This window comes from Eucyclogobius newberryi, unplaced genomic scaffold (assembly GCF_026437365.1).
Source record: "Eucyclogobius newberryi isolate DKJ021-1_F unplaced genomic scaffold, fEucNew1.0.hap1 SCAF_734, whole genome shotgun sequence".
Lineage (NCBI taxonomy): Eukaryota > Metazoa > Chordata > Actinopteri > Gobiiformes > Gobiidae > Eucyclogobius > Eucyclogobius newberryi.
In genome coordinates this window covers 767-20,698 of record NW_027316428.1, presented here as the reverse complement: position 1 = coordinate 20,698, position 19,932 = coordinate 767, and the positions used below count along the sequence as shown (strand labels likewise).

The 19,932-nt window shown below is 45.3% G+C and overlaps 1 protein-coding gene and 1 long non-coding RNA gene across 2 annotated transcripts; one reads left to right on the top strand and one right to left on the bottom strand.

Annotated features, from left to right (window-relative positions):
- Positions 1–1,384: 1,384 nt before the first annotated feature.
- LOC140350588 (uncharacterized) lies at positions 1,385–2,142 on the top strand. The gene is made up of 3 exons (XR_011925206.1): positions 1,385–1,628; positions 1,720–1,838; positions 1,935–2,142. It is a non-coding gene; the product is annotated as an uncharacterized lncRNA (long non-coding RNA).
- Positions 2,143–4,842: 2,700 nt separating this feature from the next.
- LOC140350587 (PDZ domain-containing protein 8-like) lies at positions 4,843–18,776 on the bottom strand. The gene is made up of 6 exons (XM_072436161.1): positions 18,276–18,776; positions 13,352–13,519; positions 12,354–12,646; positions 9,549–9,671; positions 8,550–8,660; positions 4,843–4,933 (listed from the first exon to the last, which is right to left on the bottom strand). Exons 1-6 carry the CDS (start codon positions 18,663–18,665, stop codon positions 4,843–4,845), a joined length of 1,176 nt encoding a protein of 391 aa, XP_072292262.1. The 5' UTR covers positions 18,666–18,776.
- Positions 18,777–19,932: the final 1,156 nt, after the last annotated feature.

Here is a 19,932-nt window from a genome sequence, read left to right as displayed (position 1 = left end):
GTGTGCCATCTGCTGTTAGCTTCAAACTGTGTGTGCTATCTGCTGTTAGCTTCAAACTATGTGTGCTATCTGCTGTTAGCTTCAAACTGTGTGTGCTATCTGCTGTTAGCTTCAAACTATGTGTGCTATCTGCTGTTAGCTTCAAACTGTGTGTGCCATCTGCTGTTAGCTTCAAACTATGTGTGCTATCTGCTGTTAGCTTCAAACTATGTGTGCTATCTGCTGTTAGCTTCAAACTGTGTGTGCTATCTGCTGTTAGCTTCAAACTGTGTGTGCTATCTGCTGTTAGCTTCAAACTATGTGTGCTATCTGCTGTTAGCTTCAAACTGTGTGTGCCATCTGCTGTTAGCTTCAAACTATGTGTGCTATCTGCTGTTAGCTTCAAACTGTGTGTGCCATCTGCTGTTAGCTTCAAACTGTGTGTGCTATCTGCTGTTAGCTTCAAACTGTGTGTGCTATCTGCTGTTAGCTTAAAACTGTGTGTGCTATCTGCTGTTAGCTTCAAACTGTGTGTGCTATCTGCTGTTAGCTTCAAACTGTGTGTGCTATCTGCTGTTAGCTTCAAACTGTGTGTGCTATCTGCTGTTAGCTTCAAACTGTGTGTGCTATCTGCTGTTAGCTTCAAACTGTGTGTGCTATCTGCTGTTAGCTTCAAACTGTGTGTGCTATCTGCTGTTAGCTTAAAACTGTGTGTGCTATCTGCTGTTAGCTTCAAACTGTGTGTGCTATCTGCTGTTAGCTTCAAACTGTGTGTGCTATCTGCTGTTAGCTTCAAACTGTGTGTGCTATCTGCTGTTAGCTTCAAACTGTGTGTGCTATCTGCTGTTAGCTTCAAACTGTGTGTGCTATCTGCTGTTAGCTTCAAACTATGTGTGCTATCTGCTGTTAGCTTCAAACTGTGTGTGCTATCTGCTGTTAGCTTCAAACTGTGTGTGCTATCTGCTGTTAGCTTCAAACTATGTGTGCTATCTGCTGTTAGCTTCAAACTATGTGTGCTATCTGCTGTTAGCTTCAAACTGTGTGTGCTATCTGCTGTTAGCTTCAAACTACGTGTGCTATCTGCTGTTAGCTTCAAACTACGTGTGCTATCTGCTGTTAGCTTCAAACTGTGTGTGCTATCTGCTGTTAGCTTCAAACTAAAGTGACACCAGAGCCTTTATGTGTCTGTGTTTCATCCCCGGAAGCAAATGTCAAATAAATACTTATACTTTTACTTCTATCAATTTTATGCAGTAAGTTAAATGAAATAAAACATCATCATTTGAACTTTCTCTACGGCTAGTTTGCTAAACGCTAAAGCCGAGCGCGTTCTTTACCATGACAACCACTGAATGTACGGAAACGCAGAAGGACCAAAGTGTATTGTTTTGCGGAAGTAGGTGTCCCGAAACGTCACTAGTTTTTGTAACTAACGTTTCTTATTTGTTTTTGTCTATGTTAGTTAATCAAACTTGGCCAATTGAGCATGTTTAATACATTGGGAAGTTGGCTTGGGATACAAGACCAAAATGTGCCGGGCAGTCAAGAGAAAAGGGCTTTTAATAACGAGAATGGCGAAGTAAACAACCCAGAGGACGATCAACACATGAGTGAGCGTCATCAAGTTCAGCTTTTACAACAAGCCAGAGGTTCTAGCGCTGATTATTTCATGTAAAAGTGTATTTTTAAGGGACGTTCAAGTGTATGTCACTGTCTGCTTTCTCAATGACTTTTCTGCAGGTTACATTTATAATTATGCCAGCAGTGCCACCAAGAAACTATCAAATTCTGTTGTTGGAACTACAAAAACTTTTAAGAAAAGTGTGGAGGATGGAAATATTAACGCCATTCTTGATAAAGTAAGTTGTCTGCCTTATTATTTTTTTAAATCCTTAATCTTATTTCCTTCCAAAAACAGCCATATTATTTTGCACATTTATGTTATTTTTTTCCAGCAACGTGATTCATGTGACGGGAACTCAAACAGGCAACGAATGAAAGTACAATCCATGAAATATATTGTACGCTGCTATTGTATTTTTGTTGTAGTAAATATACAATATAAATTATTGTTTCACTCCCTCCAAATAACTACATTAGCACATCATTTTATTCTTACAAAACAGCAATGCAAATCTTTTTTTCCTCATTGTTACCTTCCCATTCCATGTCCAATAAAAGAAACACCATGAATGAAGAATATATCGACCTTTATTTTGAAAAGGAAATAGACTTAAAGTTCAGATGTAAACATACGACATGTGTAAAGTATTTCCCAGTTTATTCCTTCATCATCATCCACATAAATACTATGATAATAATAAAATAACACAAATCTTTGGCACTTTTAAACACTTTTCCCTTCGAATATAGAAATAAACCCAAGTCCTAACTCTGGACTTACAGTGGAACAAATGTGACGACAATGAAATGCTTCATGAGAGCGACAACGACAGGAAATAATGCCATGTTTTGTGTTGAGTTTGTAGTTTAAAGGTGAAATGGCTAAAAGCAGAGCAGATGTGGTGAAGGTGAAGGTGAAGAGAAGGTTTATGTGAGTCCGATCTCCTCCAGGACACTGCGCGGAGTCTCTCCTTCCTGTGAGCAGAGGAGCAGAGGGAGAAAGTACCTGCTTCAGCACCAAAAATACATAAATCAAAGTTTAAAATGAGCTGACGTCTCTCAGCCAATGTTCCCATAAGTGACAAGCTCTACACATGATTCAACACTACAAAATAGTATTATTTATATTATCATTATGTTTATTTAAAATGAAATGCATAATATAAAGCTCAAATTGGTAGAATTGAGTGTTTAAGCACGAAGCAGTCATTAATAATGAAGTCTAAACACTGGTCCCTTTGTGTGGACGGAGGTGAACGAGTGCAGCCGGCCTCACTGACCCGTACTGTGGTCATTATGTGTTCCTAATGTGGCCACGGAGGAATTTAGAGGGGAACAATTTAAAACACTTCTTTGTATAATAGCAAGGTGAGGGAAGGAGGATGAGGAAATGTAAAACCACATTTATCATGCACAGTTTAAATGACTTTCATTAGTGTTGACTGAAAGGACAAACGTGGATGTTTGTCCTTGACACAAAGAGTGTTTGGATTATACTGCATTCATTATTAACTGTTCAAGTCACTTTTCTAACCTTGGTGTTTACTTTTAAATACATTTAGGATAATAGAAGATTTAAACAGCATCAGCTGTAATTTGGGCTGGGAGATTTTTGAATTTTATTTCATTTTACATTGATTTCAATTCATTCGTAAACATGGCTTTTAGTAAGGATTTCATGAACATAAACTATACAGACTTTTAATCTGTGCCATTTAACATTTCTTCCTCTAAACTTCCTAAAGCTGCTTCAAAACCCTGTTTTCACTTCGGGCTTGACTGTCGACTCTACGTTAAAAACATAAAACTGACAGTTTCACATGAATCCATCTCCATCTGTGGATTCATTGACATCGTTATAATACCATAGAACAGATCACTTATAAGAGCCTCCAAAGTCTTTTGTATTGATGGAAACACGGGAGAAGTCAATGAAATGATGAAATGACAATGGAAAGAACATGGACTGTGACCACAAGAAGAAGCACTTACTTTTGAGTCCTACATCCAGGTTCAGCACAAAAAAGAGACAAAACAGTCAGAATTCAGCCACAACTCTCACATGAAGTGCTCATTATTCCTCTGCATTCGGAGTCAAATCCAGTTTCATATTTACATTTTAAAGAATGACGACATGCATGAGTTCCATTCAAATTGATTCAAACATTTATTTAAATATGATAAAGTAACAGACGATCAATAATCATGCTCAACTATTGCATAGAAGGACAGAATACAGTGCTTAGTCAAAGTGCATTTCAAATTTCAGAATAATCTCTACATTTTGTGGGATTTGTTGGTTCACCCAACGTGTAACACTTAGTTTTTAGTTTTAATACGATTAGCAGTTTTATTTCAGTAAGTACAGAGTCGTAAAGTGACAACTATAACTAAATATTAAGCTAATCAAAGTCATCCACACAAATACTGTCATTTCAATCCTGGTAAATAAACGTGTTATTTAAAGTAGTGAAGAGCTGTACTTTAAAACCCACAGGACGATAGCAAATACAGAATGTGTAACAAAAATAAGTATAATCATGTCACGTCCTCAGTGGGTCATGTACAAATCAAATGTGATCTGAGTTTTACAGCCACGACAAACGTTAGAAAAGTGCAAAGAAACTATCGACATTTAGAGACAAGCGTCACCAACACTGCCACAAACGACTCGCTCATGGATACGACATGTCAGGGGCTCTTTGGGAGGGCATCTGGCGTATGATGGATGCCAAATAAAGGGATTTGACTGTGATTGGATTAGGAGTTGGTTTTATGATAAAGTGACTTTGTGAATCTGAACATTGAAATTAATAGTTAGTTTGTGACTCTTGTGACAGTGTTGGTCGAGACGTGCCATGCGCTGCTGACGTGTGCACAGGGGCCCTCCACCATGAGTGTGCACAGGGGCCCTCCACCATGAGTGTGCACAGGGGCCCTCCACCATGAGTGTGCACAGGGGCCCTCCACCATGAGCGTGCACAGGGGCCCTCCACCATGAGCGTGCACAGGGGCCCTCCACCATGAGCGCAGGCACAGAGGGACAGCAGGGGTCAGAGAGGGGCTCATTCATGCAGATGTGACGCAGCAGCAGCACCAGCAGAGGGCGCCAGTCAGTACACAGGCACATTAAAGTACTCATGAAGAGGCTGAGGAGAGAAACACAGCTTAACACAGAAAACACCACGTGATCAACAGTGTTTAACCCTTTAAACTTGAGTCCAGAGTCATGACCTGGAGTTAGACTGTGACCCTGTGACCCTGTGACCCTGTGACCCTGTGACCCTGTGACCCTGTGACCCTGTGACTGTGAGGAGGAAAGTGCCTGGATCTGAGTCCAACAGAAACATGTTAGAGGACAATTCACCGTCAGTGTCGTCACCAGATTATGTCCATTGTCCGCTCCAAAGTAAAGCACCTTTCAGCTGTTATGTGTCTTAAAGGGCCTTTATATTATCCTAAACTGTCTTTTTGAGCCATTTATTATAATAACCTTATATTATCCCAACCAAGGCCATTTAAACAGCCTCAATAATGCATAATAAAGCCATCAAACAATAACTTTACAGGTGTTATTATAAACCAGGACTAAACCAGGACTAAACCAAGGCTAAACCAGGGCTAAACCAGGACTAAACCAGGACTAAACCAGGACTAAACCAGGACTAAACCAGGGCTAAACCAGGTCTAAACCAGGACTAAACCAGGGCTAAACCAGGTCTAAACCAGGACTAAACCAGGTCTAAACCTGGTCTAAACCAGGACTAAACCAGGACTAAACCAGGACTAAACCAGGACTAAACCAGGGCTAAACCAGGACTAAACCAGGACTAAACCAGGACTAAACCAGGGCTAAACCAGGACTAAACCAGGACTAAACCAGGGCTAAACCAGGGCTAAACCAGGACTAAACCAGGACTAAACCAGGACTAAACCAGGGCTAAACCAGGACTAAACCAGGACTAAACCAGGGCTAAACCAGGACTAAACCAGGACTAAACCAGGACTAAACCAGGACTAAACCAGGGCTAAACCAGGTCTAAACCAGGACTAAACCAGGTCTAAACCTGGTCTAAACCAGGACTAAACCAGGACTAAACCAGGACTAAACCAGGGCTAAACCAGGACTAAACCAGGGCTAAACCAGGGCTAAACCAGGACCAAACCAGGGCTAAACCAGGACTAAACCAGGGCTAAACCAGGGCTAAACCAGGACCAAACCAGGGCTAAACCAGGACTAAACCAGGACTAAACCAGGGCTAAACCAGGACCAAACCAGGGCTAAACCAGGACTAAACCAGGACTAAACCAGGGCTAAACCAGGACTAAACCAGGGCTAAACCAGGGCTGAACCAGGACTAAACCAGGACTAAACCAGGGCTAAACCAGGTCTAAACCAGGGCTAAACCAGGACTAAACCAGGGCTAAACCAGGACTAAACCAGGACTAAACCAGGACTAAACCAGGGCTAAACCAGGACTAAACCAGGACTAAACCAGGACTAAACCAGGGCTAAACCAGGACTAAACCAGGACTAAACCAGGACTAAACCAGGGCTAAACCAGGACTAAACAGGACTAAACCAGGACTAAACCAGGACTAAACCAGGACTAAACCAGGTCTAAACCAGGACTAAACACAGGTCAAAAGCAGGTCTAAACCAGGACTAAACCAGGACTAAACCAGGACTAAACAGGACTAAACCAGGACTAAACCAGGACTAAACCAGGGACTAAACCAGGACCAAACCAGGACTAAACCAGGACTAAACCAGGACTAAACCAGGACTAAACCAGGACTAAAGCAGGTCTAAACCAGGTCTAAACCAGGACTAAAGCAGGACTAAAGCAGGACTAAACCAGGACTAAACCAGGACTAAACCAGGACTAAACCAGGTCTAAACCAGGTCTAAACCAGGACTAAAGCAGGACTAAAGCAGGACTAAACCAGGACTATACCAGGTCTAAACCAGGACTAATGTCTGTTTGAAGATGTGCAAGAATTGTTATTGAGAATGTCTTTTATAATAAAAAATGCTGTAAAATGAGAGGATGACGAGGTTAAAGCAGTTCAGTTTAAAGTTTGAATCTGTTTTTGAAATGCTTTATTTGATTGTATATTTGCAGGTCTGAACGTGTCGCTCAAACAGGAGCCTGACATTCAGCGCCGCCAACGAGACACGAGCAAATATAATCTGATTTAATAAAGTATAATCTGATTTCATCTGATAAGATCAAATATGAGAGATCTGAGTTTAGTAATGAGGGATTGATAAGGTCTGAGGAGAAAACCAGGTCCAAACCAGGTCCAAACCAGGTCCAAACCAGGTCCAAACCAGGTCCAAACCAGGTCCAAACCAGGTCCAAACCAGGACTAAACCAGGTCCAAACCAGGTCCAAACCAGGTCCAAACCAGGTCCAAACCAGGTCCAAACCAGGACTAAACCAGGTCCAAACCAGGTCCAAACCAGGTCCAAACCAGGTCCAAACCAGGTCCAAACCAGGTCCAAACCAGGACTAAACCAGGTCCAAACCAGGTCCAAACCAGGTCCAAACCAGGTCCAAACCAGGTCCAAACCAGGTCCAAACCAGGACTAAACCAGGTCCAAACCAGGTCCAAACCAGGTCCAAACCAGGACTAAACTAGGACTAAACCAGGACTAAAATCATAATAATATAATATCAGTTTAAATCTTTGACTGAGAAAACCAGAGACAAAAACACATTTAAACACTTTGTAAAAACCTCTGAACTGAGGTTTGTGACGCCAAGACCTCGTAAACACAAACAACAACAACCAACAGCACCGTCATATGACCACACGTCATGACCACACGCCAGTCACGTGACCACACGCCAGTCACGTGACCACACGCCAGTCACGTGACCACACGCCAGTCACGTGACCACACGCCAGTCACGTGACCACACGCCAGTCACGTGACCACACGCAATATGACCACACGTCATGACCACACGTCAGTCACATGACCACACTTCAGTCACGTGACCACACGCCAGTCACGTGACCACACGCAATATGACCACACGTCATGACCACACGTCAGTCACATGACCACACTTCAGTCACGTGACCACACGCCAGTCACGTGACCACACGCCAGTCACATGACCACACGCCAGTCACGTGACCACACGCCAGTCACGTGACCACACGCCAGTCACGTGACCACACGCCAGTCACGTGACCACACGCAATATGACCACACGTCATGACCACACGTCAGTCACATGACCACACTTCAGTCACGTGACCACACGCCAGTCACGTGACCACACGCCAGTCACATGACCACACGCCAGTCACGTGACCACACGCCAGTCACGTGACCACACGCCAGTCACGTGACCACACGCCAGTCACGTGACCACACGCAATATGACCACACGTCATGACCACACGTCAGTCACATGACCACACTTCAGTCACGTGACCACACGCCAGTCACGTGACCACACGCAATATGACCACACGTCATGACCACACGTCAGTCACATGACCACACTTCAGTCACGTGACCACACGCCAGTCACGTGACCACACGCCAGTCACGTGACCACACGCCAGTCACGTGACCACACGCCAGTCACGTGACCACACTTCAGTCACGTGACCACACGCCAGTCACGTGACCACACGCCAGTCACGTGACCACACGCAATATGACCACACGCAATATGACCACACGTCATGACCACACGCAATATGACCACACGCCAGTCACGTGACCACACGTCAGTCACATGACCACACTTCAGTCACGTGACCACACGCCAGTCACATGACCACACGCCAGTCACGTGACCACACGCCAGTCACATGACCACACGCCAGTCACGTGACCACACGCAATATGACCACACGCAATATGACCACACGTCACATGACCAGACGTCACATGACCACACATTGTCACATGACCACACATTGTCACCTGTTTGATGGAAGAGCGAGTCTTCTCCTTCCACTGATGAGCGCTGAGCTCCACCGTGCAGTGAACGTGAGTCTCCCGCTCGTATGAGCCCAGGATGAACAGCCTGAACACAGAGTGAGACGTGAGAACGGCCTAAACACAGAGACGTGAGAACGGCCTAAACACAGAGTGAGACGTGAGAACACATGTGTTTTTATCACATGTTTTTCAGTATAAAGTAATTAATGGCCCAAAATGTACTTTTTGGAGCTTTTAACCGTGTTCACATTTGATCTCATTACAAATCCACCTTTAAATCTAATCTTGGTCTTAGTCAGGACCAAAACTGAATTGTGTTTTCCTCCAAAGCCGGAGGAGCAAAATAGAGGAGTGACACTGCCATCTGCTGGACACGACGCAACATTACAACTACACTGTCGTTCACAGGATATGAATAAGTTCTTTATTATTCCACTATAAACATGAGAAATGACATGACTTAAGGCCGACCTTTGACCTCGCATACAGTTTAAATGGGAAATTATCATTTGTGAATAAGTAAAAGGAAAGTACAATAACCAGGTCTAAACCAGGTCTAAACCAGATCTAAACCAGGTCTGAACCAGGCCTAAACCAGGTCTGAACCAGGCCTAAACCAGGTCTGAACCAGGTCTGAACCAGGTCTGAACCAGGCCTAAACCAGGCCTAAACCAGGTCTGAACCAGGACTAAACCAGGTCTGAACCAGGCCTAAACCAGGCCTAAACCAGGTCTGAACCAGGCCTAAACCAGGTCTGAACCAGGCCTAAACCAGGTCTGAACCAGGTCTGAACCAGGTCTGAACCAGGCCTAAACCAGGCCTAAACCAGGCCTAAACCAGGTCTGAACCAGGCCTAAACCAGGTCTGAACCAGGTCTGAACCAGGTCTGAACCAGGCCTAAACCAGGCCTAAACCAGGCCTAAACCAGGTCTGAACCAGGCCTAAACCAGGACAAGGGTTAGGGTTTTCTGACCTGCTGCATTCGATTAGAGTGATCCGGAGTCGTCCTTCCATCAGACGATCCTCGGACACTGAGAGTTCCAGGTTGCAGGAGTTCAGAGGAGACAGAACCTGGAAGGGGAAGAAGGGCTTGTACCTGCAGCAGAAGAACAAAGATCACACTTTAACTACAGCTGATCGGAGAACATGAGGCTTCTGTTTCATTATCCGAGTCCTGTTCTTGCATTAATGCGTCCCACCAAAGCACAAACAAACCCTTGCTTTGTGTGAATTTGTGGATGTTTCACACTAAAACATCGCCCAATATTTACGATTACAATTTGAGACATTTGCGTGTTTGTGGTGGCCACGAGACGGAGAAGCTTTTATTTGGTCCATTTCACACAAACGTCATGATTGGGTTTGTAAAATCCCATTTCATGATCTGTATTAGTTATATTCTACCTGGTAAAATCCATTCATAAACAATTGCGCTTTATATCTGGAAAAGCCAACGAGTAATAACAAAATGCAAAAATACCAAACATCAGCTCCGAGTTGCTTTGAGCCCCGAGCCGCCCCTGAACTCCTCTCGGCTCCTGGCGCAGAACAAACCTAATCTTGTAGTTGGGCAGCGTGTGCTTCTTCTTCCAACTTTTAGCTTCAGTTTCTTAAGTTCAGAAATTAAAGAAGGACTCAAACTGTTGAGTCCTCCTTTCATTTCTGTCAAAACTATTGTGGTTAGAAGAGTCTATTGTGTCATATATCGCTCAAAATGGCTCAAAATGGCTCGGACTCGCTCAGACCATCCACAGTGACATTAAATCCATGCTGAAGTCAGCCGTGAAATGACTGCACCACAGCGCACTTTCTCTTCCTGTGGTCAACAAAAACGTCCAGAAACTAAAAAAAAAAAAACGAATCTGACTCAGCTGAGACCAGGTCAAAACCAGATCTCTCTATATATATAAAATGTAATTTGTTCTCTTCCTCCTTTGTGAGATATAAATCTGAAGCCTTTTCTGTGCTGTCCACCTCAAAGATTTACGGCACATTCCTAAAGAAAGGGTTTTAAGAGCGGCACAGGTCTGGCCCGTCTGTTGGTTGATAAATTTTATTTTTATTTTCTTTTTCTTGTTTTACTGATACCCATATATACCATAGCAGATTTAAATGGTTTATTTTTAAAACATATATAGGTTGTTTTATCATTGTTCACCAAGACAAGTTCTTATGTTGTGAATTCTGTTCACTGACAATGGCAATAATTTTTTTCTGAATCTGAATTAGGATTTCCTCTGCAGTTTAAATTGAACAAACAGTTTCTTAAAATGTTACTCTTGGGTTTTTTCTTCCTGCAGCTTGTTTCTTTGCACAATTAAACCATGATTCTGCACATTGAAGTTCTTTACTTTTTTTCTTTTCCTGACTTTTTAGTTGTAATCTTATTACAACATTTCAACAGCCTATACTTTCAGATTTCCTTTGAATTACATTTTGACTCCACATTTACTTTTTTTGCTGAACCATTTTTTTAACAACAGGTCCCCATTTTACTGCATATTTCATTTTCTAGAATGGCTTTAAATTGGTTGAAACAATGACGTGGAAACTAATAATATATTTATAGTCTTTTATATAATTAGAATTATCATTAATATCATTCCCCTCCAGATAAACTTTCTTAGTTTTCCATATTATTAAGTACAACATTTTATATCAATTCTTAGTTACAGTGGTGTGTACAGAGTGTGGTTGAAATTCAAGGAGAATGACTCTTGAACCGTAGTGTGTTTCCTACGTGGCAAGCTTCATGGTCATGAACCGTAGTGTGTTTCCTACGTGGCAAGCTTCATGGTCATGAACCGTAGTGTGTTTCCTACGTGGCAAGCTTCATGGTCATGAACCGTAGTGTGTTTCCTACGTGGCAAGCTTCATGGTCATGAACCGTAGTGTGTTTCCTACGTGGCAAGCTTCATGGTCATGAACCGTAGTGTGTTTCCTATGTGGCAAGCTTCATGGTCATGAACCGTAGTGTGTTTCCTACGTGGCAAGCTTCATGGTCATGAACCGTAGTGTGTTTCCTACGTGGCAAGTTTATAGGTCAAACCTATTGTCTGATCCGACCACGCACTGGGGGCTCTATCCCAGAAATACACAATGTTTTATACTCCTGATGTGTTCCACCTAAAGCCTTAATGAGATCGTCTCTCAATCTACTTTGTGTTCACACAGTTTGGTTTCCATTCATCCTGAAGAGTTCACTCTAATCACACTTAAATTCACACATACACAACTGGAACAGTTTCAATATTTTCTATATTTCTCACGTCCGTCTGTGAGAGTCAGATCCTCCCTTCACTCTGGAACTCCTCCAGGTCCTCCTGTTTGTAGTTTTTCCTGGCCGAGAAGGAGGGTCTAAGGACAGAGGACTCTGGAACATCGTCCTGGTCTTAGTCCTGGTCTTAGTCCTGGTCTTAGTCCTGGTCTTAGTCCTGGTCTTAGTCCTGGTCTTAGTCCTGGTCTTAGTCCTGGTCTTAGTCCTGGTCTTAGTCCTGGTCTTAGTCCTGGTCTTAGTCCTGGTCTTAGTCCTGGTCTTAGTCCTGGTCTTAGTCCTGGTCTTAGTCCTGGTCTTAGTCCTGGTCTTAGTCCTGGTCTTAGTCCTGGTCTTAGTCCTGGTCTGGTGTCTCTCACATGACACTGAAGCTTCAGGCGTTAGAAGCTCAGATTCAACACAGTCACAAAACGCAAAAATACCAAACATCACCCCCGAGCCGCCCCGAGCCGCTCCTAAACTCGGCTCCTCTCGGCTCCTCTCGGTTCCTGGCACAGAACATACCTGATCTTGTAGTTGGGCAGCGTGTGCTTCTTCTTGATGACCCTCTTGAGCTGGTTGACGATGATGGACGTGAGCTGAGGAAGAGGTCGTCCTTCAAACTGAGACTTGACCTCAAAGTCCACCAAAGGGTCCTCCAGGAACGAGAAGGACCAGTGTGTGAAGGGTTTACGTGTGAACTGCAGCCGGAGACGACCCATGACACGCCGCATCTTCACGAACAGATACGCCGACTTCCCAAAGACGAGGTCCACGTCGATGGCCAGATGGAAACCGCCATTGTACTCCAGGTCCACCTGTATACAAACATATATACATGTGTATGTGTGTGTGTATGTGTGTGTATGTGTGTGTATGTGTGTGTATGTGTGTATATATATATATATATATATATATATATATATATATATATATATATATATATATATATATATGTGTATGTGTATATGTATATGTATATGTATATGTATATGTATATGTATATGTATATGTATATGTATATATATATATATATATATATATATATATATGTGTACATGTGTATATGTATGTATATATACACACATATATACATATATATCCACCTGCTCCAGGTCCACCTGAATATATACATATATCTATATCTATATCTATTAGGGTTGTGTTCAAAATATCGATACGCGATATATCGTCACGGACTCTTATCGATATGGAGTTACAGTATCGATATTTTTTTTTATTTAAAAAAATTATATTTTTATTTATTTTAAAAAATATTTTTTTATTTTTATTTTATTCATTTCTTAGATTATTGTGGCCCGTAGGCTTTAAACGAGGTGGAAAAGTACTTTTGATCTGCTGTTTGTGCTGCGCTCCTCTGAGCCGAGGTGAGAAGACGCTGTGGACCTGATCAGAAGCTCCTCTGAGCATATTATATAACCAGGACCAGGACCAGGACCAGGACCAGGACCAGGACCAGGACCAGGACCAGGACCAGGACCAGGACCAGGACCAGGACCCACCTCAAAGTTGAGCTCCTCTGGCATCCCGTCCTCGTTGGTGTTGACGGGTTTCATGAGTTTTGCCGATTTAAAAACAGGTACAGAGTTTCCCAGAGAAATGTCCCTCAGACTCAGACCCTCCAGAAGTCGACCGGCCGTTTTGGTCAGAAGCAGCTCCTCGAACTCCACCTGCAGGACACGCACCGCATTACACCTCAAACATGAACTCCACCTGCAGGACACACACCGCATTACACCTCAAACATGAACTCCACCTGCAGGACACACACCGCATTACACCTCAAACATGAACTCCACCTGCAGGACACGCACCGCATTACACCTCAAACATGAACTCCACCTGCAGGACACGCACCGCATTACACCTCAAACATGAACTCCACCTGCAGGACACGCACCGCATTACACCTCAAACATGAACTCCACCTGCAGGACACGCACCGCATTACACCTCAAACATGAACTCCACCTGCAGGACACGCACCGCATTACACCTCAAACATGAACTCCACCTGCAGGACACGCACCGCATTACACCTCAAACATGAACTCCACCTGCAGGACACGCACCGCATTACACCTCAAACATGAACTCCACCTGCAGGACACGCACCGCATTACACCTCAAACATGAACTCCACCTGCAGGACACACACCGCATTACACCTCAAACATGAACTCCACCTGCAGGACACGCACCGCATTACACCTCAAACATGAACTCCACCTGCAGGACACACACCGCATTACACCTCAAACATGAACTCCACCTGCAGGACACGCACCGCATTACACCTCAAACATGAACTCCACCTGCAGGACACACGCCGCATTACACCTCAAACATGAACTCCACCTGCAGGACACACACCGCATTACACCTCAAACATGAACTCCACCTGCAGGACACACACCGCATTACACCTCAAACATGAACTCCACCTGCAGGACACGCACCGCATTACACCTCAAACATGAACTCCACCTGCAGGACACGCACCGCATTACACCTCAAACATGACTCCACCTGCAGGACACGCACCGCATTACACCTCAAACATGAACTCCACCTGCAGGACACACACCGCATTACACCTCAAACATGAACTCCACCTGCAGGACACGCACCGCATTACACCTCAAACATGAACTCCACCTGCAGGACACACGCCGCATTACACCTCAAACATGAACTCCACCTGCAGGACACACACCGCATTACACCTCAAACATGAACTCCACCTGCAGGACACACACCGCATTACACCTCAAACATGAACTCCACCTGCAGGACACGCACCGCATTACACCTCAAACATGAACTCCACCTGCAGGACACACACCGCATTACACCTCAAACATGAACTCCACCTGCAGGACACGCACCGCATTACACCTCAAACATGAACTCCACCTGCAGGACACACACCGCATTACACCTCAAACATGAACTCCACCTGCAGGACACGCACCGCATTACACCTCAAACATGAACTCCACCTGCAGGACACGCACCGCATTACACCTCAAACATGAACTCCACCTGCAGGACACGCACCGCATTACACCTCAAACATGAACTCCACCTGCAGGACACGCACCGCATTACACCTCAAACATGAACTCCACCTGCAGGACACGCACCGCATTACACCTCAAACATGAACTCCACCTGCAGGACACGCACCGCATTACACCTCAAACATGAACTCCACCTGCAGGACACGCACCGCATTACACCTCAAACATGAACTCCACCTGCAGGACACGCACCGCATTACACCTCAAACATGAACTCCACCTGCAGGACACACACCGCATTACACCTCAAACATGAACTCCACCTGCAGGACACACACCGCATTACACCTCAAACATGAACTCCACCTGCAGGACACGCACCGCATTACACCTCAAACATGAACTCCACCTGCAGGACACACGCCGCATTACACCTCAAACATGAACTCCACCTGCAGGACACACACCGCATTACACCTCAAACATGAACTCCACCTGCAGGACACACACCGCATTACACCTCAAACATGAACTCCACCTGCAGGACACGCACCGCATTACACCTCAAACATGAACTCCACCTGCAGGACACAGCACCGCATTACACCTCAAACATGAACTCCACCTGCAGGACACACACCGCATTACACCTCAAACATGAACTCCACCTGCAGGACACGCACCGCATTACACCTCAAACATGAACTCCACCTGCAGGACACAGCACCGCATTACACCTCAAACATGAACTCGACCTGCAGGACACGCACCGCATTACACCTCAAACATGAACTCCACCTGCAGGACACACACCGCATTACACCTCAAACATGAACTCCACCTGCAGGACACGCACCGCATTACACCTCAAACATGAACTCCACCTGCAGGACACACACCGCATTACACCTCAAACATGAACTCCACCTGCAGGACACGCACCGCATTACACCTCAAACATGAACTCCACCTGCAGGACACGCACCGCATTACACCTCAAACATGAACTCCACCTGCAGGACACGCACCGCATTACACCAAACATGAACTCCACCTGCAGGACACGCACCGCATTACACCTCAAACATGAACTCCACCTGCAGGACACGCACCGCATTACACCTCAAACATGAACTCCACCTGCAGGACACACACCGCATTACACCTCAAACATGAACTCCACCTGCAGGACACACACCGCATTACACCTCAAACATGAACTCCACCTGCAGGACACGCACCGCATTACACCTCAAACATGAACTCCACCTGCAGGACACACGCCGCATTACACCTCAAACATGAACTCCACCTGCAGGACACACACCGCATTACACCTCAAACATGAACTCCACCTGCAGGACACGCACCGCATTACACCTCAAACATGAACTCCACCTGCAGGACACGCACCGCATTACACCTCAAACATGAACTCCACCTGCAGGACACGCACCGCATTACACCTCAAACATGAACTCCACCTGCAGGACACACACCGCATTACACCTCAAACATGAACTCCACCTGCAGGACACACACCGCATTACACCTCAAACATGAACTCCACCTGCAGGACACACACCGCATTACACCTCAAACATGAACTCCACCTGCAGGACACACACCGCATTACACCTCAAACATGAACTCCACCTGCAGGACACGCACCGCATTACACCTCAAACATGAACTCCACCTGCAGGACACGCACCGCATTACACCTCAAACATGAACTCCACCTGCAGGACACGCACCGCATTACACCTCAAACATGAACTCGACCTGCAGGACACGCACCGCATTACACCTCAAACATGAACTCCACCTGCAGGACACACACCGCATTACACCTCAAACATGAACTCCACCTGCAGGACACGCGCCGCATTACACCTCAAACATGAACTCCACCTGCAGGACACACACCGCATTACACCTCAAACATGAACTCCACCTGCAGGACACGCACCGCATTACACCTCAAACATGAACTCCACCTGCAGGACACGCACCGCATTACACCTCAAACATGAACTCCACCTGCAGGACACGCACCGCATTACACCTCAAACATGAACTCCACCTGCAGGACACACACCGCATTACACCTCAAACATGAACTCCACCTGCAGGACACGCACCGCATTACACCTCAAACATGAACTCCACCTGCAGGACACACACCGCATTACACCTCAAACATGAACTCCACCTGCAGGACACGCACCGCATTACACCTCAAACATGAACTCCACCTGCAGGACACGCACCGCATTACACCTCAAACATGAACTCGACCTGCAGGACACGCACCGCATTACACCTCAAACATGAACTCCACCTGCAGGACACACACCGCATTACACCTCAAACATGAACTCCACCTGCAGGACACACACCGCATTACACCTCAAACATGAACTCCACCTGCAGGACACACACCGCATTACACCTCAAACATGAACTCCACCTGCAGGACACGCACCGCATTACACCTCAAACATGAACTCCACCTGCAGGACACGCACCGCATTACACCTCAAACATGAACTCCACCTGCAGGACACACACCGCATTACACCTCAAACATGAACTCCACCTGCAGGACACACACCGCATTACACCTCAAACATGAACTCCACCTGCAGGACACGCACCGCATTACACCTCAAACATGAACTCCACCTGCAGGACACACACCGCATTACACCTCAAACATGAACTCGACCTGCAGGACACGCACCGCATTACACCTCAAACATGAACTCCACCTGCAGGACACACACCGCATTACACCTCAAACATGAACTCCACCTGCAGGACACACACCGCATTACACCTCAAACATGAACTCGACCTGCAGGACACGCGCCGCATTACACCTCAAACATGAACTCCACCTGCACTCCACCCGTAGGGTTAGAGTTCTTTACACCTCAAACCACATGAAGTTCAATTCTTTCTCATTTAACGCAGTGTTTCCCAAACTGTGGTGCCGCAGACACTGTAACTATAGTAAATAATAGTAACACGCTGGACTTGAGATTAAAGGTGTAACTATGGCAACCAAGGGTGTGTTCATGAACCGTCCCAAACAAACAAATCCCAGCAGTATTTTAAGTGCTGCAGTTTGATTATTTATGCGTTTCCCAACCAGAGGGACGCGGGTGGGCGCTTCATGGAGGAACTTAGGGTGTGTTTAATTTCAAAATAAAATCCTCTGTAAGAGAATAAAACACTAAACCTGTGTCACAGTTATACACGGGAGGGCATCTGAGGTTTGTACTGCATTAGCTTTGACACACACCAGGAACTAAGAACCAGGAAACAAGAACCAGAAACCAATAACCATCAAGAACTAAGAAGCAGGAAGAAGCAGGCTAAGGCAGAGGGTCCAGACCTTGATCTTCTTGGTCAGCCAGTGCCGGACCACCGGAGTGTCCCGCAGCTCCCGGAAAAGAAACAGGAAGATCGCGTTGAGGAAGTGGCACGTCTCGGCCCGGTCCAGAGGCTCCGTGTGCGGCTGTCTGTGCGCGCCGCTGCCCGCCGCCTCCGCCGGGCCCTTGGGACCCGCGGCAGACGCGGCAGACGCGGTGATGTCCTCCGCTTCATGTTGCGGTTGTTGTTGCGGGCTGCAGAGATAATCCCGCAGCGCGTTATCCGGCTCTACTTTGCCGTACTGCAGCGCTCTGGCCACGGGCTCCGGGCTGCGCCGGTACAACAGCACAAACTGCAGGATTAACGTGAGCACGGCCCCGGAGAAGGCGGAGAGCAGCAGCAGGTAGATCATCCTCACGGCGCCGCGCGCCCCGCGCGCCTCAACAACAAAGACACTTCCGACAAAGACAGTTCCACCTGGACGCGCTCAGCCGCAGCCATGTCCTGCTCCGGCCTCAGCGTGGCTCCTCCTCCCGCAGAGCTGTGGCTCCTCCTCCTCTGAGGGCGCCAGGTCTGACGGGAGGAAACATCCTCCTCGGAGTCGCTCCTCATCGTTCTTCTTCATCTGCTCCTCAGATTTCAGGACGACGAACTCTAAGTCATTAAACATAAAGAAAGGCGCTCACGCCAGGTCATTGACCTCTGACCTCTGACCCGGTGCTGACCCGTGTGGGTCACCTGCAGAGCCTGTTCTCAGGTCCACTGTGGTCAGTATTTAGAATGTCCCCATTGTGGGACAAAATATAGGTTCTCTTAACTTAACTGGAACAAGAAAACATTTCGCCTCTTTTAGCTTCACTCCACTGGAGCCCGTTCATATTATGATTCATTTAAAAACTCTTTTATTTACTTTTAAAGCCTTAAATGGTCTTGCCCCTCCTGACCTCTCCAAGCTGCTACACCCCTACACTCCCAGCCGCTCCCTCAGGTCAGCTGACCAGCTCCTTACAGTGCCACGGGCTAAAGGTCAGAGGTGAAGGAGCCTTTGCAGTGGCAGCTCCAGTGGAACAAAGTGCCACTCCTCATAAGAAAAGCCTCTTTTTAAATCACTTCTTAAAACATCTGTTTTCTCTGGCTTTTAACACCATGTAGTGTGTTGTATGTGTTAAATGTGTTGTATGTTTTATATGTGTTGTATGTGTTATATGTGTTGTATGTTTTATATGTGTTGTATGTTTTATATGTGTTGTATGTTTTATATGTGTTGTATGTTTTATATGTGTTGTATGTTTTATATGTGTTGTATGTTTTATATGTGTTGTATGTGTTAAATGTGTTGTATGTTTTATATGTGTTGTATGTGTTATATGTGTTGTATGTTTTATATGTGTTGTATGTGTTATATGTGTTGTATGTTTTATATGTGTTGTATGTGTTATATGTGTTGTATGTTTTATATGTGTTGTATGTTTTATATGTGTTGTATGTTTTATATGTGTTGTATGTTTTATATGTGTTGTATGTGTTATATGTGTTGTATGTTTTATATGTGTTATATGTTTTATATGTGTTGTATGTTTTATATGTGTTGTATGTGTTATATGTGTTGTATGTTTTATATGTGTTGTATGTTTTATATGTGTTGTATGTTTTATATGTGTTGTATGTTTTATATGTGT

Bases quoted from the DNA above. Each gene is read 5' to 3' on its own strand.
- LOC140350587 (XM_072436161.1), bottom strand. From the start codon at position 18,665: ATGATCTACCTGCTGCTGCTCTCCGCCTTCTCCGGGGCCGTGCTCACG. The intron at 9,672-12,353 runs GTATGTTCTGTG...CTTCTGCTGCAG, and splicing joins CTGCCCAACTACAAGATCAG to GTACAAGCCCTTCTTCCCCT. The intron at 4,934-8,549 runs GTGTGGTCATGT...TGTTGGACTCAG, and splicing joins TCCATCAAACAGGTGACAAT to ATCCAGGCACTTTCCTCCTC.